Source organism: Oncorhynchus kisutch, unplaced genomic scaffold (assembly GCF_002021735.2).
Source record: "Oncorhynchus kisutch isolate 150728-3 unplaced genomic scaffold, Okis_V2 scaffold3757, whole genome shotgun sequence".
Lineage (NCBI taxonomy): Eukaryota > Metazoa > Chordata > Actinopteri > Salmoniformes > Salmonidae > Oncorhynchus > Oncorhynchus kisutch.
In genome coordinates, this window is record NW_022265702.1 from 200,901 (window position 1) to 224,084 (window position 23,184).

The 23,184-nt window shown below is 43.3% G+C and overlaps 1 protein-coding gene across 1 annotated transcript in view; it reads right to left on the bottom strand.

Moving 5' to 3' along the window:
* Positions 1-8,284: 8,284 nt before the first annotated feature.
* The window catches only part of LOC116371859 (ras-related protein Rab-8B), a 43,254-nt gene continuing 28,354 nt past the window's right edge, over positions 8,285-23,184 (bottom strand). The window contains exons 4-8 of the mRNA XM_031820947.1: positions 21,359-21,436; positions 16,956-17,045; positions 15,554-15,619; positions 15,368-15,418; positions 8,285-15,229 (exon numbers count right to left, since the gene is read on the bottom strand). Of these exons, the coding sequence (XP_031676807.1) occupies positions 15,137-15,229; positions 15,368-15,418; positions 15,554-15,619; positions 16,956-17,045; positions 21,359-21,436 (378 nt within the window). The 3' untranslated portion in view covers positions 8,285-15,136. The remainder of the gene's footprint in view (positions 15,230-15,367; positions 15,419-15,553; positions 15,620-16,955; positions 17,046-21,358; positions 21,437-23,184) is intronic.

Below are 23,184 nucleotides of genomic sequence, written 5' to 3' on the forward strand. Positions count from 1 at the left end.
ACCATACTATATACAGGGTCAGTTAATACCATACTATATACAGGGTCAGTTAATACCATACTATATACAGGGTCAGTTAATACCATACTATATACAGGGTCAGTTAATACCATACTATATACAGGGTCACTATATACAGGGTCAGTTAGTACCATACTATATACAGGGTCAGTTAATACCATACTATATACAGGGTCACTATATACAGGGTCAGTTAATACCATACTATATACAGGGTCAGTTAATACTATACTATATACAGGGTCACTATATACAGGGTCAGTTAATACCATACTATATACAGGGTCACTATATACAGGGTCAGTTAATACCATACTATATACAGGGTCAGTTAATACCATACTATATACAGGGTCACTATATACAGGGTCAGTTAATACCATACTATATACAGGGTCAGTTAATACAGGGTCAGTGATTACCATACTATATACAGGGTCAGTTAATACCATACTATATACAGGGTCAGTTAATACAGGGTCAGTGATTACCATACTATATACAGGGTCAGTTAGTACCATACTATATACAGGGTCAGTTAATACCATACTATATACAGGGTCAGTTAATACCATACTATATACAGGGTCAGTTAATACCATACTATATACAGGGTCAGTTAATACCATACTATATACAGGGTCAGTTAATACCATACTATATACAGGGTCAGTTAATACCATACTATATACAGGGTCAGTTAGTACCATACTATATAAAGGGTCAGTTAATACCATACTATATACAGGGTCAGTTAATACCATACTATATACAGGGTCACTATATACAGGGTCAGTTAATACCATACTATATACAGGGTCAGTTAATACCATACTATATACAGGGTCACTATATACAGGGTCAGTTAATACCATACTATATACAGGGTCAGTTAATACAGGGTCAGTTATTACCATACTATATACAGGGTCAGTTAATACCATACTATATACAGGGTCAGTTAATACCATACTATATACAGGGTCAGTTAATACCATACTATATACAGGGTCACTATATACAGGGTCAGTTAATACCATACTATATACAGGGTCAGTTAATACCATACTATATACAGGGTCAGTTAATACCATACTATATACAGGGTCAGTTAATACCATACTATATACAGGGTCAGTTAATACCATACTATATACAGGGTCAGTTAATACCATAATATATACAGGGTCAGTTAATACCATACTATATACAGGGTCAGTTAATACCATACTATATACAGGGTCAGTTAATACCATACTATATACAGGGTCAGTTAATACCATACTATACACAGGGTCAGTTAATACCATACTATATACAGGGTCAGTTAATACCATACTATATACAGGGTCAGTTAATACCATACTATATACAGGGTCAGTTAGTACCATACTATATACAGGGTCAGTTAATACCACACTATATACAGGGTCAGTTAATACCATACTATATACAGGGTCACTATATACAGGATCAGTTAATACCATACTATATACAGGGTCAGTTAATACCATACTATATACAGGGTCAGTTAATACCATACTATATACAGGGTCAGTTAATACCATACTATATACAGGGTCAGTTAATACCATACTATATACAGGGTCAGTTAATACTATACTATATACAGGGTCAGTTAATACCATACTATATACAGGGTCAGTTAATACCATACTATATACAGGGTCAGTTAATACCATACTATATACAGGGTCAGTTAATACAGGGTCAGTTATTACCATACTATATACAGGGTCAGTTAATACCATACTATATACAGGGTCAGTTAATACCATACTATATACAGGGTCAGTTAATACCATACTATATACAGGGATGGTTAATATGCAAATAGTAATGATGTAATAATGGGTAGCCATTAGACGTTCAGAAGTCTTCTGGCTTAGGGGTAAATGCTGTTTAGAAGCCGCTTGGATCTAGACTTGGCGCTCCAGTACCGCTTGCCGTGGGGTAGTAGAGAGAACAGTCTATGACTAGGGTGGCTGGAGTCTTTTACAATTTTTAGTGCCTTCCTCTGACACCGCCTGGTATAGAGGTCCTGTATGGCAGGAAGCTTGCCCCTGGTGATGTACTGGGCCTTAAGCACTACCCTCTGTAGTGCCTGGCGGTCGGAGGCCGAGCAGTTGCCATACTAGGCAGTGATGCAACCCGTCAGGATGCTTTCGATGGTGCAGCTGTAAAATCTTTTGAGGATCTGAGGACCCGTGCCAAATCTTTTAAGTCTCTTGAGAGGGAATAGGTTTTGTCGTGCCCTCTTCACGACTGTCTTGGTGTGCTTGGACCATGTTATTTTGTTAGTGATGTGGACACCAAGGAACTTCAAGCTCTCAACCTGCTCCACTACAGCACAATCGATGAGAATGGGGGCGTGGTCGGTCCTCCATTCCCTTTAGTCCACAATCATCTCCTTTGTTTTGATCACGTTGAAGGAGAGGTTGTTGTCCATGCACTATAGGGAGGTGGTCAGGTCTCCTGTACTCCCTGTTCACCCATGACTCCGTGGCCACGCACGCCTCCAACTCAATCATCAAATTTGCAGACGACACTACAGTGGTAGGCTTGATTACCAACAAAGACGAGACGGCCTACAGGGAGGAGGTGAGGGCCCTCGGAGTGTGGAGTCAGGAAAATAAACTCACACTCAATGTCAACAAACCAAAGGAGACGATCGTGGACTTCAGGAAACAGCAGAGGGAGCACCCCCTCTATCCACATCGACGGGACAGTAGTGGAGAGGGTGGAAAGTTTTAAGTTCCTCGGCGTACACATCACGGACAAACTGAAATGGTCCACCCACACAGACAGCGTGGTGAAGAAGGCGCAGCAGCACCTCTTCAACCTCAGGAGGCTGAAGAAATTCGGCTTGTCACCAAAAGCACTCACAAACTTTTACAGATGTACAATCGAGAGCATCCTGTCGGGCTGTACTACCGCTTGGTACGGCAACTGCTCCGCCCACAACCGTAAGGCTCTCCAGAGGGTAGTGAGGTCTGCACAACGCATCACCGGGGGCAAACTACCTGCCCTCCAGGACACCTACACCACCCGATGTCACAGGAAGGCCATAAAGATCATCAAGGACAACAACCACCCAAGCCACTGCCTGTTCACCCCGCTATCATCCAGAAGGCGAGGTCAGTACAGGTGCGTCAAAGCAGGGACGGAGAGACTGAAAAACAGCTTCTATCTCAAGGCCATGTGGTGGTTAATTTCTTAACTATCAAACGAGGAGAGACAAACTTATCACACAAGTCAGAGTTATACTTAAACTACATCTTTAATAATAAGAGCTTTGCACTGACTTTCAATGATGCGCCATTTCTAACGAACCATTGAAAGTGACAACACAAAAGTACAAAGATCTTTTATAGCCAAGATTCACCCCTTTCAACCTACATGACGAACAACAGATACATAGAATGGGTGACAAGGTTAAGATTTGTATGAAAGGTATCTATAATACATAGCAGACAGCATCTGCTGTGTCAAGAGTTTTCATTGTATAGAGACCGGTGTCTGGTCCTCTGAGTCAAAACTGGAACCATCTCTCCCTGGTAAGGTATAGAACAGAACCATTAACTCATGTTCTCTGGAATGCTCTTTAGGTTTTATCACCCAAAGACATTGTAAATCTCCTCTGTCACCTCCTCTGTCTCATAGAGGCCCATCCTCAGTTGAACACACACACAATAGTTAACAGAATACTCTATTCTGTCAAATAAAACAACCATTATAATGCAATACAAGCATTATAACATAATCTTACAGCCATCAAACTGTTAAACAGCCACCACTAACATTGAGTGGCTGCTGCCAACACACTGACTCAACTCCAGCCACTTTAATAATGGAAAAATTGATGTAATAATTGTATCACTAGCCACTTTAAACAATGCCACTTTATATAATGTTTACATACCCTACATTACTCATCTCATATATATATACTGCACTCTATACCATCTACTGCATCTTGCCATCTTGATGTAATGTATCACTAGCCACTTTAAACAATGCCACTTTATATAATGTTTACATACCCTACATTACTCATCTCATATGTATATACTGTACTCTATACCATCTACTGCATCTTGCCTATGCCGTTCTGTACCATCACTCATTCATGTATTTATATGTACATATTCTTATTCATTCCTTTACATTTGTGTGTATAAGGTAGTTGTTGTGGAATTGTTAGGTTAGATTACTTGTGAGATATTACTGCATGGTTAACATCAGCTAACCATGTGCATGTGACAAATAAAATTTTATTTTATTTGATTTATTGGGCACAGGGACTATGGTGGTCTGCTTGAAACATGTTGGTATTACAAACTCAGACAGGGAGAGGTTGAAAATGTCAGTGAAGATACTTGCCAGTTGGTCAGCGCATGCTCGGAACACACGTCCTGGTAATCCGACTGAAACTCAAAGCGGCTGCGGAGAGTGTGATCACACAGTCATCCGGAACAGCTGATGCTCTCATGCATGTTTCAATGTTATTTGCCTCAAAGCGATCCTAGAAGTTATTTATCTTCTGGTTGGGGTATGTACGTACGGTCACCATGGGGACGACGTCCTCAATGCACTTATTGATAGAGCCAGTGACTGATATGGTGAACTCCTCAATGCACTTATTGATAAAGCCAATGACTGATGTGGTGAACTCCTCAATGCACTTATTGATAAAGCCAGTGACTGATGTGGTGAACTCCTCAATGCACTTATTGATAAAGCCAATGACTGATGTGGTGAACTCCTCAATGGGCTTATTGATAAAGCCAATGACTGATGTGGTGAACTCCTCAATGCACTTATTGATGAAGCCTGTGACTGATGTGGTGAACTCCTCAATGCACTTATTGATGAAGCCTGTGACTGATGCGGTGAACTCCTCAATGCACTTATTGATAAAGCCAATGACTGATGTGGTGAACTCCTCAATGGACTTATTGATAAAGCCAATGACTGATGTGGTGAACTCCTCAATGGACTTATTGATGAAGCCGGTGACTGATGTGGTGAACTCCTCAATGGACTTATTGATGAAGCCGGTGACTGATGTGGTGAACTCCTCAATGGACTTATTGATAAAGCCAATGACTGATGTGGTGAACTCCTCAATGGACTTATTGATGAAGCCTGTGACTGATGTGGTGAACTCCTCAATGCACTTATTGATGAAGCCTGTGACTGATGTGGTGAACTCCTCGATGCCATTAGAAGAATCCCGGTATATATTCCAGTCTGTGCTAGCAGAACAGTCCTGAAGTTTAGCATCTTCTTCATCTGACCAATTTTTTATTGACCGAGTCACTGGTTGTACATTTAACATGCTGATAGAAATGACGTAAAACTGATTTAAGTTTCCCTGCATTAAAGTCCCCGGCCACTAGGAGCGCCGCCTCTGGATGAGCGTTTTCCTGTTTGCTTATGGCGGAATACAGCTCATTGAGAATGCTATTAGTGCCAGCATCGGGCTGTGGTGGTATGTAGAAAATGAAAACTCTCTAGGTAGATAGTGTGGTCTACAGTTTATCATGAGATACTCTACCTCAGGCGAGAAAAAACACCAGACTTCCTTAGATATCTTGCTCCAGCTGTTGTTTAAATAAATGAATAGGCCCCGCCCCCGTGTCTTACCAGAGGCTGCTGTTCTCTCCTGCCAATAGAGTGTATAACCCACCAGCTGTTGTTTACATGAATGAATAGGCCCCGCCCCCTTGTCTTACCAGAGGCTGCTGTTCTCTCCTGCCGATAGAGTGTATAACCCACCAGCTGTTGTTTACGTAAATGAATAGGCCCCGCCCCCGTGTCTTACCAGAGGCTGCTGTTCTCTCCTGCTGATAGGGTGTATAACCCACCAGCTGTTTGTTCTTAATGTCGTCGTTCAGCCATGACTCAGTGAAAGTACAGTGGAGCAGTGGCTTCTTCCTTGCTGAGCGGCCTTTCAGGTTACGTCGATATAGGACTCGTTTTACTGTGGATATAGATATTTTTTTGGGACCTGTTTCCTCCAGCATCTTCATAAGGTCCTTTGCTGTTGTTCTGAGATTGATTTGCACTTTTCGCACCAAAGTATGTTCATCTCTAGGAGACAGAACACGTCTCCTTCCTGAGCGATATGACGGCTGCGTAGACCCATGGTGTTTATACTTGCGTACTATTGTTTGTACAGATGAACGTGGTACCATCAGGTGTTTGGAAATTGCTCCCAAGGATGAACCAGACTTAGTGGAGGTCTACAATTTTTTTTCTGAGGTCTTGGCTGATTTCTTTTGATTTTCCCATGATGTCAAGCAAAGAGGCACTGAGTTTGAAGGTAGATCTAGAAATAAATCCACAGGTACACCTCCAATTGACTCAAATGATGTCAATTAGCCTATCAGAAGCTTCTAACGCCATTACATCATTTTCTGGAATTTTCCAAGCTGTTTAAAGGCACAGTCAACTTAGTGGATGTAAACTTCTGACCCACTGTTATTGTGATACAGTGAATTATAAGTGAAACAATTGTTGGAAAATGTACTTATGTCATGCACAATGTAGTTGTCCTAACCAACTCGCCAAAACTATAGTTTGTTCACAAGAAATTTGTGAAGTGGTTTAAAAAACAAGTTTTAATGACTCCAACCTAAGTGTATGTAAACTAGTTTTAATGACTCCCAACCTAAGTGTATGTAAACTAGTTTTAATGACTCCCAACCTAAGTGTATGTAAACTAGTTTTAATGACTCCCAACCTAAGTGTATGTAAACTAGTTTTAATGACTCCAACCTAAGTGTATGTAAACTAGTTTTAATGACTTCCAACCTAAGTGTATGTAAACTAGTTTTAATGACTCCCAACCTAAGTGTATGTAAACTAGTTTTAATGACTCCCAACCTAAGTGTATGTAAACTAGTTTTAATGACTCCAACCTAAGAGTATGTAAACTAGTTTTAATGACTCCCAACCTAAGTGTATGTAAACTAGTTTTAATGACTCCCAACCTAAGTGTATGTAAACTAGTTTTAATGACTCCAACCTAAGTGTATGTAAACTAGTTTTAATGACTCCAACCTAAGTGTATGTAAACTAGTTTTAATGACTCCAACCTAAGTGTATGTAAACTAGTTTTAATGACTCCCAACCTAAGTGTATGTAAACTAGTTTTAATGACTCCAACCTAAGTGTATGTAAACTAGTTTTAATGACTCCAACCTAAGTGTATGTAAACTAGTTTTAATGACTCCAACCTAAGTGTATGTAAACTAGTTTTAATGACTCCCAACCTAAGTGTATGTAAACTAGTTTTAATGACTCCCAACCTAAGTGTATGTAAACTAGTTTTAATGACTCCCAACCTAAGTGTATGTACACTAGTTTTAATGACTCCAACCTAAGTGTATGTAAACTAGTTTTAATGACTCCCAACCTAAGTGTATGTAAACTAGTTGTAATGACTCCAACCTAAGTGTATGTAAACTAGTTTTAATGACTCCAACCTAAGTGGATGTAAACTAGTTTTAATGACTCCAACCTAAGTGGATGTAAACTAGTTTTAATGACTCCAACCTAAGTGGATGTAAACTAGTTTTAATGACTCCAACCTAAGTGGATGTAAACTAGTTTTAATGACTCCAACCTAAGTGGATGTAAACTAGTTTTAATGACTCCAACCTAAGTGGATGTAAACTAGTTTTAATGACTCCCAACCTAAGAGTATGTAAACTAGTTTTAATGACTCCAACCTAAGTGGATGTAAACTAGTTTTAATAACTCCAACCTAAGTGGATGTAAACTAGTTTTAATGACTCCCAACCTAAGTGTATGTAAACTAGTTGTAATGACTCCAACCTAAGTGGATGTAAACTAGTTTTAATGACTCCAACCTAAGTGTATGGAAACTAGTTTTAATGACTCCCAACCTAAGTGTATGTAAACTAGTTTTAATGACTCCCAACCTAAGAGTATGGAAACTAGTTTTAATGACTCCCAACCTAAGTGTATGTAAACTAGTTTTAATGACTCCAACCTAAGTGGATGTAAACTAGTTTTAATGACTCCAACCTAAGTGGATGTAAACTAGTTTTAATGACTCCCAACCTAAGTGGATGTAAACTAGTTTTAATGACTCCAACCTAAGTGGATGTAAACTAGTTTTAATGACTCCCAACCTAAGTGGATGTAAACTTCCGATAAGGAAGATAACAAATAATAAGGAAGGAAACAAACAAAAAACACCCACACTGGATTTTTAAAAAAAGACAAAAGTAATTTAATTTTTATACAATATCAGTTCCCACTGATCAGATCGATATGTTACAGAGTTGACAAAAAAGGAGCCGGAAGACAAGTTAACAAGCTGCTTGTACAAAGTGCGTTGATAAGGAGAAAAGACCAATTTAAACATGTCTTTCAGATAGGAAGAGAAAGAACGCCAAAACAAATGGGAGGAATGCTTTCATTGTTACACCAACATGATAGAAAACAAATGGGAGGAATGCTTTCATTGTTACACCAACATGATAGAAAACAAATGGGAGGAATGCTTTCATTGTTACACCAACGTGATAGAAAACAAATGGGAGGAATGCTTTCATTGTTACACCAACGTGATAGAAAACAAATGGGAGGAATGCTTTCATTGTTACACCAACGTGATAGAAAACAAATGGGAGGAATGCTTTCATTGTTACACCAACGTGATAGAAAACAAATGGGAGGAATGCTTTCATTGTTACACCAACGTGATAGAAAACAAATGGGAGGAATGCTTTCATTGTTACACCAACGTGATAGAAAACAAATGGGAGGAATGCTTTCATTGTTACACCAACGTGATAGAAAACAAATGGGAGGAATGCTTTCATTGTTACACCAACATGATAGAAAACAAATGGGAGGAATGCTTTCATTGTTACACCAACATGATAGAAAACAAATGGGAGGAATGCTTTCATTGTTACACCAACATGATAGAAAACAAATGGGAGGAATGCTTTCATTGTTACACCAACGTGATAGAAAACAAATGGGAGGAATGCTTTCATTGTTACACCAACATGATAGAAAGTATTCTAGAATGTCTGCATACATCTGTATTTCCAGACATGATGCTACATGACGTTCCCATGAGAATTCATGTCCCTCGCCATCACTGCATCACAACAGCAGCTCTCTAACAAACATATCTACTACATATAGTAACTCAAGCCTTCACGCATCGTTCCACAAAAAACAAGTGATTATTATACCGTCAGTCTCTGCCCCCCCCCCCCCCGTCGTCGTCGTCGTCGTCGTCTCGGTGACGACGGGGGAGGTAACGGTGTGGAACGGTAACCCCAACAACAGAACGGTGTGGAGGTAACCCCAACAACAGAACAGTGTGGAGGTATCCCTAACAACAGAACGGTGAGTTAGCAGAACGGTGTGGAGGTAACCCCAACAACAGAACGGTGTGGAGGTAACCCCAACAACAGAACGGTGTGGAGGTAACCCCAACAACAGAACGGTGAGTTAACAGAACGGTGTGGAGGTAACCCCAACAACAGAACGGTGTGGAGGTAAACCTAACAACAGAACGGTGTGGAGGTAACCCTAACAACAGAACGGTGTGGAGGTAACCCTAACAACAGAACGGTGTGGAGGTAACCCTAACAACAGAACGGTGTGGAGGTAACCCTAACAACAGAACGGTGTGGAGGTAACCCCAACAACAGAACGGTGTGGAGGTAACCCCAACAACAGAACGGTGTGGAGGTATCCCCAACAACAGAACGGTGTGGAGGTATCCCCAACAACAGAACGGTGTGGAGGTAACCCCAACAACAGAACGGTGTGGAGGTATCCCCAACAACAGAACAGTGTGGAGGTAACCCCAACAACAGAACGGTGAGTTAACAGAATGGTGAGTTAAGAGAACGGTGTGGAGGTAACCCCGACAACAGAACGGTGTGGAGGTAACCCTAACAACAGAACGGTGTGGAGGTAACCCTAACAACAGAACGGTGTGGAGGTAACCCTAACAACAGAACGGTGTGGAGGTATCCCCAACAACAGAACGGTGTGGAGGTAACCCCAACAACAGAACGGTGAGTTAACAGAACGGTGTGGAGGTAACCCTAACAACAGAACGGTGTGGAGGTAACCCCAACAACAGAATGGTGTGGAGGTAACACCAACAACAGAACGGTGTGGATAAATTTGCATTAAAAAAAAAGTGTTTTCGGAATAAAGAAAGTTAGGTTTGACAGCTAGACTAACCATAAATTAAAATAAAAAATAAATTAAATCCTATCTGACGTGTCTTTTGTCATGACATGGAGTGGCACAGACATCAATTTACCCTCGATACACACAATCCTCATCAAACTACTGACCCTTCACATGAAATATAGATGTGTTAGAAGCACCTTCAATCTGAACAGACACACACACACACACACACACACACACACACACACACACACAGAGAGGAGATAAAGTGCAGCAGATCAGAATAATACAACAGTGGTTTTATAAACCAGAAAGAACAGGATGTAACAGCAGAGAGCAGATATAAGGATATTAATATGAACTGGGAAAAGGTGTCCTAATCAACATGGTTTTGTTTGGCGATAATAAAGAGCTAATAAAATGAAACATGTAGAAAGTGGTTTACCTTGTGGTTTCACAAAGCATGCTGGGAGTAAACGCCAGTGTCCAATGTCTTATCGGATACCGTATGTAAATATAATACCATCAACAACATTTGCATGAACGCACCAACGATAGAACACAAGAGTTTTTTTTGCTTGTGGCTACTTTTCAAAAGCACTTGTATGAGTCGGTATCTGCTACCGTGGTGGTTGTATGAGTCGGTATCTGCTACCCTGGTGGTTGTATGAGTCAGTATCTGCTACCGTGGTGGTTGTATGAGTCAGTATCTTCTACCGTGGTGGTTGTATGAGTCGGTATCTGCTACCGTGGTGGTTGTATGAGTCGGTATCTGCTACCCTGGTGGTTGTATGAGTCAGTATCTGCTACCGTGGTGGTTGTATGAGTCAGTATCTTCTACCCTGGTGGATGTATGAGTCAGTATCTGCTACCCTGGTGGATGTATGAGTCGGTATCTTCTACCGTGGTGGTTGTAGTCATTGTATGAGTCAGTATCTGCTACCGTGGGGGTTGTATGGGTTGGTATCTGCTACCGTGGTGGTTGTATGAGTCGGTATCTTCTACCGTGGTGGTTGTATGAGTCGGTATCTGCTACCGTGGTGGTTGTAGTCATTGTATGAGTCGGTATCTGCTACCGTGGTGGTTGTATGAGTCCGTATCTGCTACCGTGGTGGTTGTATGAGTCAGTATCTGCTACCATGGTGGTTGTGGTCATTGTATGAGTCAGTATCTTCTACCATGGGGGTTGTGGTCGTTGTATGAGTCGGTATCTTCTACCGTGGTGGTTGTGGTCGTTGTATGAGTCGGTATCTTCTACCGTGGTGGTTGTATGAGTCGGTATCTGCTACTGTGGTGGTTGTATGAGTCGGTATCTGCTACTGTGGTGGTTGTATGAGTCGGTATCTGCTACCGTGGGGGTTGTGGTCGTTGTATGAGTCGGTATCTGCTACCGTGGGGGTTGTGGTCATTGTATGATTCAGTATCTGCTACCGTGGGGGTTGTGGTCGTTGTATGAGTCGGTATCTGCTACCGTGGGGGTTGTGGTCGTTGTATGAGTCGGTATCTGCTACCGTGGTGGTTGTCGTCGTTTCTTCAGAAAGGTCTGTCAACTCAAATCAGTGCTGCAAACTGAGGGCCGTGAATAGAATGAAAGAAAGTCTGAACTTAAAACACACAACAACAACAACAACAACAACATTCAAGGCTTTAAAAAGACAAAGCACAGAGGCTGCTCAGTGGTTTTCAGTTGAGTAGAGGCTAATCAGTGGTTTTAAGTTGAGTAGAGGCTGCTCAGTGGTTTTAAGTTGAGTAGAGGCTGATCAGTGGTTTTAAGTTGAGTAGAGGCTAATCAGTGGTTTTAAGTTGAGTAGAGGCTAATCAGTGGTTTTAAGTTGAGTAGAGGCTGCTCAGTGGATTTAAGTTGAGTAGAGGCTGCTCAGTGGTTTTAAGTTGAGTAGAGGCTGATCAGTGGTTTTAAGTTGAGTAGAGGCTAATCAGTGGTTTTAAGTTGAGTAGAGGCTGCTCAGTGGTTTTAAGTTGAGTAGAGGCTGCTCAGTGGTTTTAAGTTGAGTAGAGGCTGCTCAGTGGTTTTAAGTTGAGTAGAGGCTAATCAGTGGTTTTAAGTTGAGTAGAGGCTGCTCAGTGGTTTTAAGTTGAGTAGAGGCTAATCAGTGGTTTTAAGTTGAGTAGAGGCTAATCAGTGGTTTTAAGTTGAGTAGAGGCTGCTCAGTGGTTTTAAGTTGAGTAGAGGCTAATCAGTGGTTTTAAGTTGAGTAGAGGCTAATCAGTGGTTTTAAGTTGAGTAGAGGCTAATCAGTGGTTTTAAGTTGAGTTGAGGCTAATCAGTGGTTTTAAGTTGAGTAGAGGCTGCTCAGTGGTTTTAAGTTGAGTAGAGGCTAATCAGTGGTTTTAAGTTGAGTAGAGGCTAATCAGTGGTTTTAAGTTGAGTAGAGGCTGCTCAGTGGTTTTAAGTTGAGTAGAGGCTAATCAGTGGTTTTAAGTTGAGTAGAGGCTGCTCAGTGGTTTTAAGTTGAGTAGAGGCTGCTCAGTGGTTTTAAGTTGAGTAGAGGCTGCTCAGTGGTTTTAAGTTGAGTAGAGGCTAATCAGTGGTTTTAAGTTGAGTAGAGGCTAATCAGTGGTTTTAAGTTGAGTAGAGGCTGATCAGTGGTTTTAAGTTGAGTTGAGGCTAATCAGTGGTTTTAAGTTGAGTAGAGGCTAATCAGTGGTTTTAAGTTGAGTAGAGACTGCTCAGTGGTTTTAAGTTGAGTAGAGGCTGCTCAGTGGTTTTAAGTTGAGTAGAGGCTGCTCAGTGGTTTTAAGTTGAGTAGAGGCTGCTCAGTGGTTTTAAGTTGAGTAGAGGCTAATCAGTGGTTTTAAATTGGAGTAATTGAGAAACCTCCTTCTGTAAGTGCATGACTAAGTGACAACAGAAAAACTAGTCGTTCATTACGTCCGATTGAGTGAAGCCAATTCTGAGACCGTCATCAGTTGAAGTGCCAAGCAATGAGCATCCTTTAACTCTTTAGAGTGGTTCTGAAGAGCGGTTCTGAAGAGCGGCTCTGAATCTAGCCTTTAGTGCTCTGGATCAGGGATGCATCGTTGAATGACTGCAGCGTCCTTTTTGACAGAGGCGGTGTTTTAACAATCATTGAAACATCCATAACGATCTCCAGTGCGATTATCATAAAGATTATATAAAACTAAAAGACAAAAAAATAAAGGCATTGGTGAAACAACCACCACAATGAAGTCATTAGCTTTGGTAGAATACTAAACAACAGTTACATTTTCCTTTCTAGTGTGGGCAGAACATGCAGTACAATACTCTCTTTTCTCTCCATCTCTCCCTGCAGTCATGTTCATTCATGACTTTAAAAAAGTGAACGTGATGATGACGTTGCGATTTTCAGCTGACTATATTCTTCTCTAGTCCAACCGAGATCCACGTCAAACAAACTCTTCCAATCCTTCAGGTGTCAATCTTTTTTTTCCCCCCTTAGAAAGATAGGCAGGTAAAGAAAGACAAGACACGCGACAACAAAATAAAAAGTTAGCTGTGCATCGAGTGAATACAGGGGAAAGGCAGCTTCAGCTAAACAGGAAGCGGAACAAACAACAAAGCATTTCCAGGGGTGAGTTAAAGAACACAGAAGACAGGGTTCAACTGTCAATCAGAGCTTTTGGGGGGAGGGGAGAAATGTACTGCATCCAAAATGCCACCCTATTCCCTATATAGTGCACTACTTTTGACCTGGGCCTGCATAATAGGGCTCTGGTGAAGAGTAGTGCACTATATAGTGAAAAGGGTTCCATTTGGGATGCAACCCTAGACTAACTCCTTTGGGGAAGGGAGAGAGGGGTGCAGTTGAGGGGCAATCCTTGTTCTTTTCAGAATTTTGGTTCTCTAACGTGTCATTTTTTTAATAGGATGGCGAGTCGCTTTCCTCTGTAGCCTACAGAATAGCCAGGCAGTTCAGCAGCAATAAGTAGCCTGGCCAAGACCCAGTGCTTTGTAGGTAGCCTGGTACCAGGCCTGGTGAGGGGTTGGAGGAGTGCTAGGTAGGTAGCCTGGTACCAGGCCTGGTGAGGGGTTGGAGGAGTGCTAGGTAGGTAGCCTGGTACCAGGCCTGGTGAGGGGTTGGGAGAGTGCTAGGTAGGTAGCCTGGTACCAGGCCTGGTGAGGGGTTGGAGGAGTGCTAGGTAGGTAGCCTGGTACCAGGCCTGGTGAGGGGTTAGAGGAGTGCTAGGTAGGTAGCCTGGTACCCAGGCCTGGTGAGGGGTTGGAGGAGTGCTAGGTAGGTAGCCTGGTACCAGGTCTGGTGAGGGGTTGGAGGAGTGCTAGGTAGGTAGCCTGGTACCCAGGCCTGGTGAGGGGTTGGAGGAGTGCTAGGTAGGTAGCCTGGTGAGGGGTTGGAGGAGTGCTAGGTAGGTAGCCTGGTACCAGGCCTGGTGAGGGGTTGGAGGAGTGCTAGGTAGGTAGCCTGGTACCAGGCCTGGTGAGGGGTTGGAGGAGTGCTAGGTAGGTAGCCTGGTACCAGGCCTGGTGAGGGGTTGGAGGAGTGCTAGGTATGTAGCCTGGTGAGGGGTTGGAGGAGTGCTAGGTAGGTAGCCTGGTGAGGGGTTGGAGGAGTGCTAGGTAGGTAGCCTGGTACCAGGCCTGGTGAGGGGTTGGAGGAGTGCTAGGTAGGTAGCCTGGTACCAGGCCTGGTGAGGGGTTGGAGGAGTGCTAGGTAGGTAGCCTGGTACCAGGCCTGGTGAGGGGTTGGAGGAGTGCTAGGTAGGTAGCCTGGTACCAGGCCTGGTGAGGGGTTGGAGGAGTGCTAGGTAGGTAGCCTGGTACCCAGGCCTGGTGAGGGGTTGGAGGAGTGCTAGGTAGGTAGCCTGGTAGCCAGGCCTGGTGAGGGGTTGGAGGAGTGTATCAGTCCATGGAAAGGAGAGGACGGATCCACTAGAACAGTGAACATCTGAAGAAGTTGCTCTTCTTCGACCGGGTCTCTGTGATCTTGACCGGCCCACCTCCTCCTGGAGGACTGTTGTCGTTCTAAAGCAGGGGGGGGGGGGGGTGGAAAGGGTTGGTGTCAAAGGTCAATTACCACTCTTAAGATCCCATTGCTGTCAACAACTGAGTATACATCATATCATATGAGCATCATCTGCAAAACAACAAACATAAACTCACTATTTTTCTGTTGAGTCTCGTCATTATGTCTCTTCCCAGTGTGAAAAAGGACTGTTTCAAAACAAGACAAAATGTATACTTCAGGAACACGTTGATTAGAGGAACAAATGTCCTGTTTTCAATGGAAAAAGACTGAGAGAAGAATGAATAAATAGGTATAAATGAATAGTATGGAAAATAACTCACCTCTTCCACGTTCAGGCTGGACTTGGCGCTCGTTTCTAAGAACTTGATGCCGTAATCAATCGCCAACTGCGACAAATAAAACATTATGAGAACAATTCAAGTTAATTACATTAATTGCCTTTAAAAAGAATCAACAGTAGCCCCCCCCCCGCAACACATTCCAAGAGGCATAGCACAGAACATAAAAGTGATGTTACCTTTCTGTTACAAAAGGGAATTGTACTACATCATGAAGGGAGAACTGGGCTGGCTATGACAGACATAGATCATACTGTATATTATGAGTATTGTCAAACATACAACTGGGAGTACATTTACATCAAAGATACTATGAAGAGCAGTGTGGGGGTTTCACCAAAGATACTATGAAGAGCAGTGTGGCGGGTTTGTCCAAAGATACTATGAAGAGCAGTGTGGCGGGTTTGTCCAAAGATACTATGAAGAGCAGTGTGGGGGTTTCACCAAAGACACTATGAAGAGCAGTGTGGCGGGTTTGTCCAAAGATACTATGAAGAGCAGTGTGGGGGTTTCTCCAAAGATACTATGAAGAGCAGTGTGGGGGTTTCTCCAAAGATACTATGAAGAGCAGTGTGGCGGGTTTCTCCAAATACACTATGAAGGGCAGTGTGGGGGTTTCACCAAATACACTATGAAGAGCAGTGTGGCGGGTTTGTCCAAAGATACTATGAAGAGCAGTGTGGGGGTTTCTCCAAAGATACTATGAAGAGCAGTGTGGCGGGTTTCTCCAAATACACTATGAAGGGCAGTGTGGGGGTTTCACCAAATACACTATGAAGAGCAGTGTGGCGGGTTTCTCCAAATACACTATGAAGGGCAGTGTGGGGGTTTCACCAAATACACTATGAAGAGCAGTGTGGCGGGTTTGTCCAAAGATACTATGAAGAGCAGTGTGGGGGTTTCTCCAAAGATACTATGAAGAGCAGTGTGGCGGGTTTCTCCAAATACACTATGAAGGGCAGTGTGGGGGTTTCTCCAAATACACTATGAAGGGCAGTGTGGGGGTTTCTCCAAAGATACTATGAAGGGCCGTGTGGGGGTTTCTCCAAATACAGTATGAAGGGCAGTGTGGGGGTTTCTCCAAATACACTATGACGGGCAGTGTGGGGGTTTCTCCAAATACACTATGAAGGGCAGTGTGGGGGTTTCTCCAAATACACTATGAAGGGCAGTGTGGGGGTTTCTCCAAATACACTATGAAGGGCAGTGTGGGGGTTTCTCTTTTCTCGGGAACGTTATCACATTGTTTCCAACGCACCCTGCAACAAGACATCTCAGACACCCTGCAACAAGACATCTCAGACACCCTGCAACAAGACATCTCAGACTCGTCAGTGCTTATTTGAAACACACAGAGACCCTGAAACTCGGAGACCCTCCATACCTTTTCTCCTCGTTCTTTTGACACCTGTCTTTTGTCGTTCATGTCACACTTGTTTCCTAGGATCATCCTCTCCACGTCAGAGGACGCATGCTACAGACAGACAGAGAAGGAGGAGACTCAGTAATACTACAGACAGAATGAGAGAAGACTGATTATTGCTACAGACAGAATGAGAGAAGACCGAGTATTGCTACAGACAAAATGAGAGAAGACCGAGTATTGCTACAGACAGAATGAGAGAAGGCCGAGTATTGCTACAGACAGAATGATAGAAGAATACATATTGCTACAGACAGACAGAATGAGAGAAGACTGATTATTGCTACAGGCAGACAGAGAAGGAGGAGACTGATTATTGCTACAGACAGAATGAGAAGACTGATTATTGCTACAGACAGACAGAATGAGAGAAGACAGATTATTGCTACAGACAGAATGAGAGAAGACCGATTATTGCTACAGACAGACAGAATGAGAGAAGACAGATTATTGCTACAGACAGAATGAGAGAAGACCGATTATTGCTACAGACAGAATGAGAGATGACCGATTATTGCTACAGACAGACAGAATGAGAGAAGACTGATTAATGCTACAGACAGACAGAATGAGAGAAGACTGATTATTGCTACAGACAGAATGAGAAGACTGATTATTGCTACAGACAGACAGAATGAGAGAAGACTGATTATTGCTACAGACAGAATGAGAGAAGACTGATTATTGCTACAGACAGAATGAGAGAAGACTGAGTATTGCTACAGACAGAATGAGAGAAGACTGATTATTGCTACAGACAGAATGAGAGAAGACTGAGTATTGCTACAGACAGACAGAATGAGAGAAGTCTGATTATTGCTACAGACAGACAGAATGAGAGAAGACTGATTAATGCTACAGACAGACAGAGAAGGAGGAGACTGATTATTGCTTCTGATTGTTTTTATGCTACCTGCTGCGGTAGCTTCACACCTGATAGTTTTTAGGCCACCTGCTGCGATAGCTTCACACCTGATTGTTTTTAGGCTACCTGCTGCGGTAGCTTCACACCTGATTGTTTTTAGGCTACCTGCTGCGGTAGCTTCATACCTGATTGTTTTTAGGCTACCTGCTGCGGTAGCTTCACAACTGATTGTTTTTGGGCTACCTGCTGCGGTAGCTTCACACCTGATTGTTTTTAGGCTACCTGCTGCGGTAGCTTCATACCTGATTGTTTTTAGGCTACCTGCTGCGGTAGCTTCACACCTGATAGTTTTTAGGCCACCTGCTGCGGTAGCTTCACACCTGATAGTTTTTAGGCCACCTGCTGCGGTAGCTTCATACCTGATTGTTTTTAGGCCACCTGCTGTGGTAGCTTCATACCTGATTGCTTTTAGGCTACCTGCTGCGGTAGCTTCACACCTGATTGTTTTTAGGCTACCTGCTGCGGTAGCTTCACACCTGATTGTGTTTAGGCTACCTGCTGCGGTAGCTTCATACCTGATAGTTTTTAGGCTACCTGCTGCGGTAGCTTCACACCTGATTGTTCCTAGGCTACCTGCTGCGGTAGCTTCATACCTGATAGTTTTTAGGCTACCTGCTGCGGTAGAGTCACACCTGATAGTTTTTAGGCTACCTGCTGCGGTAGCTTCAAACCTGATAGTTTTTAGGCCACCTGCTGCGGTAGCTTCATACCTGATTGTTTCTAGGCTACCTGCTGCGGTAGCTTCATACCTGATTGTTTCTAGGCTACCTGCTGCGGTAGCTTCACACCTGATTGTTTCTAGGCTACCTGCTGCGGTAGCTTCATACCTGATTGTTTTTAGGCTACCTGATGCGGTAGCTTCACACCTGATAGTTTTTAGGCTACCTGCTGCGGTAGCTTCACACCTGATAGTTTTTAGGCTACCTGCTGCGGTAGCTTCACACCTGATTGTGTTTAGGCTACCTGCTGCGGTAGCTTCATACCTGATTGTTTTTAGGCTACCTGCTGCGGTAGCTTCACAACTGATTGTTTTTGGGCTACCTGCTGCGGTAGCTTCACACCTGATTGTTTTTAGGCTACCTGCTGCGGTAGCTTCACACCTGATTGTGTTTAGGCTACCTGCTGCGGTAGCTTCATACCTGATTGTTTTTAGGCTACCTGCTGCGGTAGCTTCACAACTGATTGTTTTTGGGCTACCTGCTGCGGTAGCTTCACACCTGATTGTTTTTAGGCTACCTGCTGCGGTAGCTTCATACCTGATTGTTTTTAGGCTACCTGCTGCGGTAGCTTCACACCTGATCGTTTTTAGGCCACCTGCTGCGGTAGCTTCACACCTGATAGTTTTTAGGCCACCTGCTGCGGTAGCTTCACACCTGATTGTTTTTAGGTTACCTGCTGCGGTAGCTTCATACCTGATTGTTTTTAGGCTACCTGCTGCGGTAGCTTCACACCTGATAGTTTTTAGGCTACCTGCTGCGGTAGCTTCACACCTGATTGTTCCTAGGCTACCTGCTGCGGTAGCTTCATACCTGATAGTTTTTAGGCTACCTGCTGCGGTAGAGTCACACCTGATAGTTTTTAGGCTACCTGCTGCGGTAGCTTCAAACCTGATAGTTTTTAGGCCACCTGCTGCGGTAGCTTCATACCTGATTGTTTCTAGGCTACCTGCTGCGGTAGCTTCATACCTGATTGTTTCTAGGCTACCTGCTGCGGTAGCTTCACACCTGATTGTTTCTAGGCTACCTGCTGCGGTAGCTTCATACCTGATTGTTTTTAGGCTACCTGATGCGGTAGCTTCACACCTGATAGTTTTTAGGCTACCTGCTGCGGTAGCTTCACACCTGATAGTTTTAGGCCACCTGCTGCGGTAGCTTCACACCTGATTGTTTTTAGGCTACCTGCTGCGGTAGCTTCACACCTGATTGTTTTTAGGCCACCTGCTGCGGTAGCTTCACACCTGATAGTTTTTAGGCCACCTGCTGCGGTAGCTTCACACCTGATTGTTTTTAGGCCACCTGCTGCGGTAGCTTCACACCTGATTGTTTTTAGGCCACCTGCTGCGGTAGCTTCACACCTGATTGTTTTTAGGCTACCTGCTGCGGTAGCTTCATACCTGATTGTTTCTAGGCTACCTGCTGCGGTAGCTTCACACCTGATTGTTTTTCGGCTACCTGCTGCAGTAGCTTCACACCTGATAGTTTCTAGGCTACCTGCTGCGGTAGCTTCATACCTGATTGTTTCTAGGCTACCTGCTGCGGTAGCTTCATACCTGATAGTTTTTAGGCTACCTGCTGCGGTAGATTCACACCTGATAGTTTTTAGGCTACCTGCTGCGGTAGCTTCATACCTGATAGTTTTTAGGCCACCTGCTGCGGTAGCTTCATACCTGATTGTTTCTAGGCTACCTCCTGCGGTAGCTTCATACCTGATTGTTTCTAGGCTACCTGCTGCGGTAGCTTCACACCTGATTGTTTCTAGGCTACCTGCTGCGGTAGCTTCATACCTGATCGTTTTTAGGCTACCTGCTGCGGTAGCTTCACACCTGATAGTTTTTAGGCTACCTGCTGCGGTAGCTTCGCACCTGATAGTTTTTAGGCTACCTGCTGCGGTAGCTTCACACCTGATAGTTTTTAGGCTACCTGGTGCGGTAGCTTCACACCTGATAGTTTTTAGGCTACCTGCTGCGGTAGCTTCATACCTGATTGTTTCTAGGCTACCTGCTGCGGTAGCTTCATACCTTATTGTTTTTAGGCTACCTGCTGCGGTAGCTTCATACCTGATTGTTTTTAGGCTACCTGCTGCGGTAGCTTCATACCTGATTGTTTTTAGGCTACCTGCTGCGGTAGCTTCATACCTGATTGTTTCTAGGCTACCTGCTGCGGTAGCTTCATACCTGATTGTTTCTAGGCTACCTGCTGCAGTAGCTTCATACCTGATTGTTTCTAGGCTACCTGCTGCGGTAGCTTCACACCTGATTGTTTCTAGGCTACCTGCTTCGGTAGCTTCACACCTGATAGTTTTTAGGCTACCTGCTGCGGTAGCTTCATACCTCATTGTTTCTCGGCTACCTGCTGCGGTAGCTTCATACCTCATTGTCTCTAGGCTACCTGCTGCGGTAGCTTCATACCTGATTGTTTTTAGGCTACCTGCTGCGGTAGCTTCATACCTGATTGTTTTTAGGCTACCTGCTGCGGTAGCTTCATACCTGATAGTTTCTAGGCTACCTGCTGCGGTAGCTTCATACCTGATTGTTTTTAGGCTACCTGCTGCGGTAGCTTCATACCTCATTGTTTCTAGGCTACCTGCTGCGGTAGCTTCATACCTCACTGTTTCTAGGCTACCTGCTGCGGTAGCTTCACACCCCATTGTTTCTAGGCTACCTGCTGCGGTAGCTTCACACCTCATTGTTTTTAGGCTACCTGCTGCGGTAGCTTCATACCTCTTCAATGTTCCTGATCCAGTTCTTGATGTTCTCGAAGGACTTCTCGTTAGTGATGTCATACACTAGCATGATACCCTGTTGGACAAAGGACAGGAAGTGACGTCAGAGGAAGTGACGTCAGAGGAAGTGACACGCCGTGACATTAACAGGAAAAGACCCAACCTAGCGCCATTCCAGTCATGACCCGGTGAAATGTCTGTATGTCTGTGCTGTCGTCAAGTAAGGGGCTTGGGTCTTGACTGTTATCACTACAAGCTTGAAGCCTTTATAAACCCAGAATACTCTGCCTTGATAAAATAATAACAGGTTGTTTTTCCAAACATGTATTTACATATATAAAGTTGACATATATAGAACCTGGTTAGTAAGCAAAACATAAGAACAGTACATTTCCTAACCGGACACACAGCCATGAATAAGGTGGAATAGACATCGCTCTGACTATTCTACTAGAACTCTGAGGCAGTGGAACTGACCACAGGATACATCTTCCTAAGGATCCGCCCCCTTTTATTCAATTTTCACCTAAAATGACTCAAATCTAACTAGCCTAGTGGTTAGAGTGTTGGACTAGTAACCCGGAAGGTTGCAAGTTCAAACCCCCGAGCTGACAAGGTACAAATCTGTCGTTCTGCCCCTGAACAAGGCAGTTAACCCACTGTTCCTAGGCCGTCATTAAAAATAAGAATTTGTTCTTAACTGACTTGCCTAGTTAAATAAAGGTAAAATAAAATTCAAAAAATAACTTCCTGTTGCTCAGGACCTGAAGCAAGGATATACATTTTCTTGGTACCATTTGAAAGGAAACACTTTGAAGTTTGTGGAAATGTGAAAGAGATGTAGGTAGAATATAACACAATAGATCTGGTAAAAGAAAATACAAAGACAAAACCAACCGTTTGTTTTTCTGTCGCCATCTTTGAAATGCAAGAGAAAGGTCCCAGCTAAAGCCATCATTCTGGTTGTAATTCCGATAGTGTCCACAAGATGGCAGCAGAGGGTATGTGCAAAGTTTCAGACAGATAACTTGAAGTATGAGTGAACTACAAGACTTTTAGTCCCCCCAGGTACATTTGGGCAAATCGTGAAGGAGACATTCCCATTCATATCAAACAATTCTGCAAGAATATTGTCAAATCTGTTTACTTGGACTTGTGATTTAACTCCAAGTATTAGTAGCCATATTATTCAAGTTCAACATTTGCTAAACAATTAGTTTGAGGCGTCGCTCTCTGACCAAATATGGTGTCTGCCTTGTAGTCAGTGATAGCTTGGAGAGCCTCTATCAGCCCCTAATGATAGAGTGAAGTCTGGTTACGTTCTAGGATCTCTGATATGGTGTCCTATAGGATATACTACACCCCTAATGATAGAGTGAAGTCTGGTTACGTTCTAGGATCTCTGATATGGTGTCCTATAGGATATACTACACCCCTAATGATAGAGTGAAGTCTGGTTACGTTCTAGGATCTCTGATATGGTGTCCTATAGGATATACTACACCCCTAATGATAGAGTGAAGTCTGGTTACGTTCTAGGATCTCTGATATGGTGTCCTATAGGATATACTACACCCCTAATGATAGAGTGAAGTCTGGTTACGTTCTAGGATCTCTGATATGGTGTCCTATAGGATATACTACACCCCTAATGATAGAGTGAAGTCTGGTTACGTTCTAGGATCTCTGATATGGTGTCCTATAGGATATACTACACCCCTAATGATAGAGTGAAGTCTGGTTACGTTCTAGGATCTCTGATATGGTGTCCTATAGGATATACTACACCCCTAATGATAGAGTGAAGTCTGGTTACGTTCTAGG